At 30.2% G+C, this 9,772-nt stretch overlaps 1 protein-coding gene across 1 annotated transcript; it reads left to right on the top strand.

Annotated features, from left to right (window-relative positions):
* The first annotated feature begins 6,442 nt into the window (after positions 1–6,442).
* Positions 6,443–7,457, top strand: LOC120218936 (transcription repressor OFP8-like). Its single transcript, XM_039215818.1, has one exon. It carries the CDS (start codon positions 6,483–6,485, stop codon positions 7,410–7,412), a length of 930 nt encoding a protein of 309 aa, XP_039071749.1. The 5' UTR covers positions 6,443–6,482; the 3' UTR covers positions 7,413–7,457.
* The last annotated feature ends 2,315 nt before the right edge of the window (positions 7,458–9,772 follow it).

The following is a 9,772-nucleotide window of genomic DNA, read 5'->3' on the forward strand; positions in this document are numbered from 1 at the left end:
GCTTGTCTGTCAAGAAGAGCCCAGCCTTCATTCTTCATGCCCTTTGGTTGCTTTCCTGAGAGAGGTTGATATATATTTTTCTGGTACAGAAAATCTTCAATCTGCATCTTCCAAAAGCCAAAGTCCGCACCATCGAACTTCTCAATTTTCACATTCCTTTCTTCTGCAACCTTCGCCCCCACTTGAATTTGGCTTCGTTTGGATCGTTTATGACAATTCTTGCGAACCACTGTGTATTAGAACACCTCCACCGACAAATTCGTATCGCCGAATTTTTTTTACTATTCATGAAATTTACTATTCATATGAATAGTAATGGATAATATGAATAGTAACATCGCAAAAAAATTGACAAAATTCACAACCAAACACTCTGATTACCAGTTGTTGGAAAATAAACGAGTAACGAGTAATTTTCCTACAATCAGATTAGTGAGAATGTGAAATAAAAGCGGAAAAATAATACCCGAAATTGATAAACGTAGTTCAGCCAATTTTTCCTAGTTCTTCGGACTGTTGCAGATCTTTTACTAAAGAGAGAAAATTTACAGGTGTTTTCAAAACACTCACTACTCACACGAAAGTTCTCTAGTATTGGGAGAAAGAAATTATTTGGGATGATTTTGAAACTAAATGGGTTAGGGTATTTATAGTTGAAGCTTAGGGACTAATCTTATAGTTAACCTTATTTCTATTTTAATAAAAAAAATTGGGGCATCGAATTCGGTGCCCCCAATTGTTGAAAACCCAACCCGACGCCCCCAATTTATGAAAAAATAAGCCCCTTTTATTGACTTGTAATTAGGCGGTGCTCCCCCACCCTTTTTTGATTTTTCTTCAACATGCATAATTTCGTCTTTGAGATTTTTTAATGTTGTTTAGAACTATGACATGATGAAATTTTTGGTCTGGAACTAAGCTGAAATAGTAATATAATCTTATATAAGTCGGCACGTTCTTATTTGGTGTATGTTAGAATTAAGTAATTGCCAACGGTGTCAGCAAGAAATTAGTATTATTTGATCATTTTTATTTCATTCCTAGCATGCTATTGTGCTGTTATCTGAACTTGAAGTTTTTTTGGTCCTCACAAAGTATCATTCTTGCTGATTTTGAAGGTTATTAACTCTACAAGGGATCTTGTGGGAAAGAATGATGCTAAAACCAGCAAGCAATAGATGAGTAGGAGGACATGGTTCCATGTGATGATTTTCTTGATCAAGGGTTCACACGCTCCAAGGTATATTTTCCAGCATCTTTTTGGTGAATGTATAATTTGTTTAAGTAATTGCTGATTGGGAACCCTAACTATAGTCAAACTCTCAATTTGATACTAAAGTGGCCTGATGTGATCCATGTTTGTTCATTCCAGTTTTTCTCATTCTTTCTTAAGCAATCTTTTGATTCATTGTTGGTTTGAGGTGTTCTGAAATTGTGTAAGAATGAGAGACACGTCTTTGTTTTGTTTCATGTTCTTCTGATAGATCTTTACACATATGAGTATTATGGAATAAAAAATCTGATCATTTTTTCTCATTATCTACTATCTCATCGCGACACTAATAAGTGTATTCACAAGGACGAAGCAGGGTAGAATCAGTTGATCACCACTGGCCTGTTTGATCATGGATGTATCAACTACAAGGTTAGAATCACTGCATGCAAGTCAGAAGAGGAGGTTAAATCACTCAAACTTGTGCACGCAAGTCGGAAGAATGCTTTTCCTTTTATTTATTTTAGTGAACAATGTTTTTTAATTGAAAGAGAAAGAATCTAGGCTAAAATCTAGTGAACAATGTTAAATTAAATTACATGTAATTTTAGTGTAAACTTTAATTTATTTTATTGTTAAGTATGTATTTTTCTACATAATTTGTGTCGTAATTATATTTCACTTTAATGTAAACTTTGGTTTATTATTATGGATTTCAAGTTTGTGGTTATGGATTTCAAGTTTATTGGATAATGCTATATGTTAAAATTTTAAATTTGGGTAATAAAAGAGCAAAATCAACATTTGAAAAATCAATTTTAATTAGTGGCGTTTGTATAATAAAACAACACTAAATACATAGTCAATTCCGGCGTTTATAAAATAAAACGCCACTAAATACATAGTCAATACCGGCATTTATAAAACAAAACGCTACTAAAGTTAAAGATCTTTTGTGACGCTTATATAGAAACGTCACTATATACGTAGTCAATAGCAACGTTTTACAATCACAAACGTCACTATATGTCATAATATTTAACGAAATTTTTGAGAACAAACACTACTAAATAAAAGATATATAGTAGCATTTGTAAAAAAACGCTGCTAAAGATCATAACATGTAGCAATGTTTGTAAAAAAACATTGCTAAAGAACATACGTTCGCAAACGTCGCAAACTTTTGCAACGTTTGTTTTAGGGGCGTTTTTTACGGTGTTTATTTTTGCATCAGAAAGATTTTTAATGGCGTGTATAAACGCCGCTTAAAACATGTCTTTTATGTAGTGAATGAAGCAAAATAATAAATCAGGATTTGTTTGCCTGTTGAGAATGCTAATCCAATAATTACGTGTTGTAGTAATTATGGAGGCCAAATGTTGTAAAACTACAACTGCACGTGAAAATCTGGCATAAACCTACAAAATAGTACTTATAAAATAGCAATAATGTTGTAAAAGTCATAATCCCACATGGGTATGCTGCCACCTTTCTGAAACCCTAAGTTTGGATTTGGAAAATCCATTTTTCTTTGTTCTTTGGGTAAAATACGTCACAAGCGACTCAATTATTTGTAAGATTATAAATACATTATTCAACTTTTTAAAATATTATAAATGGTTCACTTAATTAATTAATTATTACAAACATGTCATTTTGCTGTTAAAACTATAATGAATATTAACTTCTCAATTATAATTAGGCCACTTGATTCATCAATTATAAGAACCGTATCATTTAATTTATCACGTACTTATTGATAAAATTACTTATTGGTTATACCGTAGAAATACTAGTAATAATAAGATGCACAAAATTATTACTAAAAGTGGTATATCAAATAATCTTAAAAGAGTATAGGGAAAAAAACACTAAACAAAAGGACTAAAAAAGCAGGGGAAGAAAATGATTGTCAAAAGCAAAGGGTTTGGAGGTGTGAGTGCACTTGAGAAGGGAATCTATGAGGAAAGATGTATTAATATAAGGTTAAGAAACGACGTGTCCGGAAATTTATTAAGATAATTAATAAATTCGGTAAAGCGCTACCAGAAATGTTGACAGGCTCATAATGTTGTAGGTAGAAAACATGAAGAACTATTAAAAATTTGGTAACCGGTAAACTTGGTTACTGGTAGGTATCGGTACATATATACATACATATATATATATATATATAAGTATCCAAATTTATTTTACTGTAGAAAATATTAATTTAGGGTTACATTTTGAGTGAGTTTTAAGATATTAATTTAGTAATTATAAGCGTCTAATGACTTATTTTTATGTTACGATATATAGTATTATTAAATTAAAAATAATAAACATAGATATTACATATTTATTATTATCTTTAGTTAAAATTTTTAAATTTAAATTCAAAATAATATTTTATAAAAAAAATCTAAATAATCAAATAATTTTTTTTATGTAAATGAAATTATTAAATTAATATTACAGGTGGAAAACATGAAGAACTATTAAAAAAAAATTGAAACATAAATTGCATAGTTTTTGTATCTATACTTACTCTAAAAATATGGATAATGTTTCAACAGTAAGCTATATCCAACTATTGTTCTGAAAAAGTATTCATACCTATATTGTATGAATCGATATTTATATTTAAAACTTAACCGGTTAAAATAAAATAGGCCCTACTTATTATGTTAAACTACATACCGGTTTGTTTGAATGTTACTAATAATGTAAACGGTAAAATAAAATAGGTGCTATCTATTACGTTAAAATACCTACCGATTTGTTTAAAGGTTACTAATAATGTAAACGGTAAAATAAAATATACACTACCTATTACGTTAAATTACCTACCGGTTTGTTTAAAGATTACTAATAATGTAAACGGTAAAATAAAATAGGTGCTACATATTACGTTAAACTAGTTATCGGTTTGTTTTAAGGTTAATAATAATGTAAAAGGTAAAATAAAACAGGCGTTACCTATTATGTTAAATATGTGCTACCTATTACGTTAAATAAGCGTTACCTATTACGTTAAATAAGCGTTACCTATTACGTTAAACTAACTACTGATTTGTTTAAAGGTTAATAATAATGTAAACGGTAAAATATATACAACTTAACCGTTTCAAATATTTTTTTAAAAAATTCAAAAGTATTGATACTTGTAGGTTGATGTGTGGGGTGAAATTCATCAACTTTTTTAAAATTATTAATACATCATATGTCAATTATCGATATTTTAACCTTCATCAATTTTTTCAAATGTTAAATCCTCGATAACAGTCATCAAAACATTTAAAATTCTAAAGTATAGACACCGAGTATTAATAATTTTCATGAATATGTATTGATACATATACACTAAGTATATAATAATTTCCATAGATCTATACTGAGTATCGATATTTTTACAAATCATTTTAATAGAATTTTGTAAATAACTCACTTTCAATCTAAACATTTCAATTATTTTTTCAAATTAGCAAGTTTCTAAAATGATAAAATATCGAACATCATAGATGATATTGATATTTGTTAAAGTAATGACCATCAAATCATAGTAGTATCGATATTTATTTTAAAAATAATTGTCATCCAAAGATACGTAACATATTAAATCTTACCGATATCATTAAACACAACTTTTATATTCCAGATTGCAACATACTTCTTTATTCAAAATAACATTATTGAGCGCAACCTAGTATGTTAATATTTATTTATAACAAAATAAGAAATTAACTTATTTTATTGTCGTTGGATTTCGAAGGCCCAATTAACTTAAACTTTGATAACATTTTAGACGTTATCTAATATGTTGATAACAAATAAGTAATTAACCTATTTTGTTATTGTCAGATTTCTAAGACCCCATCAACTTTAAACAGACGCTACCTATTATGTTATTATGGTTGATAATATTTCTAGTAATTAACAGGTTATGTTAAAGTTAATATTTTTTTCGCATTTTACATACGAATATAATATTCTCGGTTATTACCATTATTATTACCAACACAAATAACATTTTAAGTAAAAACATATAACATTTTCGATAGTACTTTTAACCGGTCTTCTATTTAACCAATTACACCGAATTTTACCTCTCATATGGGAATTGAAAAAACTGAACACAAAAACTTTTTACTCGACTCGACCTTGAGTAGTGTAAAATGCCTGATGATATGTTTTATCTTCATTATTTTTGTTAGTCGTGAAAAGATTTCAATGTAGATTTTTAACATCATTATTTTCTTAGCTATCTATTTTAATCTATCAAGCGGTCTAAATCGTAAAACTAAAATTGTGTCTAATAAAATATTTGGTTAGAACGATTCAATGGTTGATATAATAATTTTATATACTAATAAGGAGATAATCTATGAATCAAGAGACGAGTTGTAGGTATTATTTATTTCTTCACGGTGAGACCTCTCTTGTTAGTTTCATCTTTTCTCTGCAGCATTATTTTCATTCATTGCAAGACACATATAAGCATAAAAAAGTTTTGGGTTATATGTTCCAACACTTTTTTTAATTTATTTTTATCATAAAATAATTCAAAAACATCTCACAAAATTTATTTGTAAACTCAGTGTATGATTAAACAAATGAACAATACATAAGCATATTCGTTTTGGTGGTCAAGGAGCAAAGGGAGCCCCCATTGCTGGGGAACATGAAGGAATTTGTGTTGAGATGGCAGGCGCAGCTACAACCCAATTACTGTCGGTGAAAAGAAAAAATAGGCAAGCAAATCATAATCTCATTCTTCATTGTCCTTGTATTAGAATCGGTGTCCCATTCCCACCTTAATATATGTTGTGTGCTAATTACTCATTTTATGTAAGCATAGTATGAATGTACAATATGTATTAAATTTTTTGTAGAAAATTTATTTATTTTATATCAATAAATGTGCTACTTTAAGCAATGTTAATTAAGGCAAAATGCAATTAATAAATGGGGTGATTTGTTTTAATTTTAAAACCAGTTATTCATAAACTACTACTTGCAACGATTTAAAAATTAAAGCACTAAGCACCTAGGCTAGAAAGAGTTGACTACCCGTGAGCATCATCCTTATTTTTCTATTACTAATTAATCCCCCAGAAGATCAAATCTTCTTAACCTTGACCCACAATTTGCAGAATCAAGACAAGAGAAATAACATTTTAATAATTACGATATTTAAAATTTCGTTTCTCACTTATTTAAATGCAAGTTTTGCTTCTGCATTCTTACATCGCCACTCTCCTTCTCAAAAAGCCTCTCTGGATCGATCGATATGGAAAATCGTTTCAAGCTAAGAATCTCTCGCATGTTTCGATCCTCGTTTAGCTCCTGTCGGACCCGAAACATCTCCGATGTCATTGAAAAACCCGTTTTTTCTCCTCAAAACCACAACAGCTTCCACTTGGTCGAGCCATTTTCGACGTCGCCACCACCCAAGGATCGATCTCTCCCTTCCAATTCTAAACCAAGAGGCTCCATAAATTCTCCCAGAGAAGATCTTCCTAGACGTAAATCGTCTGCTCCTTACCATACTTTTATAGTCTCCGCCGCTGATTTTCAGGGCCAAAAGTGTCCGCCGCCTGCTGCCCCTGTAATGCCTTTGAACATCTTCTCCAACTGTAAAGACTTTGATTTCTACGAGAAGAAAAAAAAGAAGAGCTTACCCAGAAACAAAAACAAGAAGAAAAAGAAGAATAGCCAAAGGGTTAATGCTAAAAGCAAGCACATGTCTTCCACCGCCGTATCTTTCAGCTCATCTTCACAAGGAAGTGGTAATAGTAGTAATAATATTACTTACTATGGTGGGTGGTGGTTTGGCAGTGAAGATGAAACCGAGACTCTTTTCTCTTCAAGGACTCGCTCGTCGGACTCATCAGAGTCTCTCCGGCAACATGACAATTACCGGAAAACGTGCAAAACTCGTCGGAGAAGAGCTAAGAACTGGGGCAGCGAAATGCTGATGGGGGTTTTACCCATGGAAGGAACTGATAAAGTCAAAGATAACTTCGCGGTGGTGAAAAGTTCTAGCGATCCCTACAATGATTTCAGGACATCAATGGTGGAAATGATCGTCGAGAGACAGTTATTTACAGCTAAAGATCTTGAGCAACTGTTGCAGTGTTTTCTGTCACTCAATTCTCATCACCATCATAACATAATTGTCGAGGTCTTTACAGAGATTTGGGAGACTTTGTTCGCTTAACCAGTCTTGAAATGCAGAAGAACGAAAACCGAAAACTTTGTTTGTTTTCCCGTTGACCGCTGTTCATTTCAATTAGATTTTAGAGTTATAACTCAGGATTAACGTTGTTAATTAATGCTGTAGCCTTTTGAATTCGATCCCATATTATTATTATCCAAAACATTTTGTGTTCTGTTCTGTCTGTTCCACAGCAGCGAAGTACCTGTTTCTATATAATTTAAAATATTGAACAGTGAATTTGATTGTTTCGATGAAAACTCAAAAGTCTGGGTGTTTGTTTACCTTTCCATTGACATATGAGTGCAGGGAGGGAGAACTGTGGCTGAAAAGATTGGCCAAGTAAAAGAAAATGCAAAATCTTGTGGCATCAATCGTTTGATTTGAAAAACATGATATCTTATATCATTTGAATTTTGACACCAACAAAGTTGTAAATATCTGTTTATCTAATGGACATGTGATAGAAAGGAATAAATAAATTCTTTTCATGCAATTTAGAAATCAAGGGGGGAAAAAGAAAATCTACTCAAAAGTAAAATATTGTTTTTTACGTCCTAATATAAAAATCAGTATTTAAACTATTCTCATTAAAGTTTGACCTGCTTTAATGGATAGATTTCTGCTTGTTTGGTGTAATGGCCGTTTGGTCGATGACACCATCGACAATACGGGAGAAAGGAGGGAGGGGACACATGGGTTTTTTAACTTTAGATAATTTTTTTGTTTTTCTTTTAAAAAAATATAAACACAACATATGTTAGACGGTGATTTTTTTTAACAATCATTATCATATAGACATATAAAAGTGTAATGTTAGAAACGTTAGACATTTATTTTAAGTGAAAAATTCTTTACCCACTTAAAATTAACTTTAGGTGTAATTTGAACTCTTATTTTTACAGTAACATTTTTTATATAAATATTTATTATTTATGAATGTTTAACGTGATTAAATTTTATGTATTAATTATGATTTTTAATGTATTTATTATTAATATCTTTATGTTTATTAAAAGTAGAGTTTATACCAAAATGTTTATTTAAATGATATGTTTAATTATTTAATAAAACAATATCTAAAAATTTATTTAAAAAATATTATCAATTTAGGTCACGTATGATAAAAGATATGCTATGTCAATTGCGTTTTTGAAAAGATATATCAAGATATGCCTTTACTTACATGACGTGAGTTTTTAAAGATTGCTCTAGTAAGGGTTAAAAAAAATAGTGTGCTAGAAATATGAAAAAGAATGTATGAATTTTGTATAAAAAAAAAAGAGTTAGAGAGAAATGTGTGTCATAGTGTCAAATACAGAGTTCATGTTGAACCGATCTACGATGGTGACACACGTATATGAATTTTATATTCAATCACTTAGTCATTTAAAAAATTATAGTTAAACACTTAAAAATATATCTAAATAATATAAATTTGAAAACTTTATGATCAAAATTGTTGATTTATAAACATACATATATATTTAAAATATATATAATAAGAGGTCGAATCCAAATACATAGTGTAAAAGTTTTACATCTTTTTAAGATCGATAGATGAGATAAAATTAAAGGCTGAGATTAACAGTAGGAAATGTAAAAATATTTACTGGAAAAAAAAAACAAGAAGTTAATCTCAACATTTGAATTCTCATCATCTAACGATCCTAAAAAAGTGACATTATGTGTAAATGGATCCTAACCCATATAATAATGATAATAGTAATTTAAGAAAGGTTTAATATAAAAAATTGTCCAAACTATACCATTTTTTCCATTTATGTGCCTAAAATTTTTATCAATCAATCCAGGTGACTAATGTTACAAACATTACTATTTTACGTGTTTTGTCCGTAACGACCTTTAAAAAAATCTGTTAAATAATATGTGTCACGTTTATACTTTTTTTTATTTTTTTATTTAAAAAATTATAAAATTTCTTTAAAATTTATATTAAAAGAAACTTTAAAATCCATAATTTTAATCACACTTTCAATCGTCGTCGGTCATGTCCAGCCATCACCTCTGCCTTCGCCCACCCATTGAGCGACCACTATTTTTTTGTCATCCTTAACCCCTAAATACATAATTCCCTAAGTCTCTGGCCTTAAATTTAACAGACGATATCTTAAATTCCTAACCCTAAATTTATTGAGTGTAAAATTTAATGAGATTAAGAAAGGATGGGATGAAGGGGGCTAGGATTTTTTTTCATGGAAGAAAAGGGGAGAGAGACAATTGAGAGGTGTTCGCGTGGGGTGGCGAGGGGATCATATAGATTCGTGACCATCCAGCTCAGTTGGTAGAGCACAAGGTTCTTAACCTTGAGATCGTGAGATCGAGTCCCACGGAGGGCATTT

The sequence above is a fragment of the Hibiscus syriacus genome, unplaced genomic scaffold, assembly GCF_006381635.1.
Source record: "Hibiscus syriacus cultivar Baekdansim isolate YM2019G1 unplaced genomic scaffold, ASM638163v2 tig00110201_pilon, whole genome shotgun sequence".
NCBI lineage: Eukaryota > Viridiplantae > Streptophyta > Magnoliopsida > Malvales > Malvaceae > Hibiscus > Hibiscus syriacus.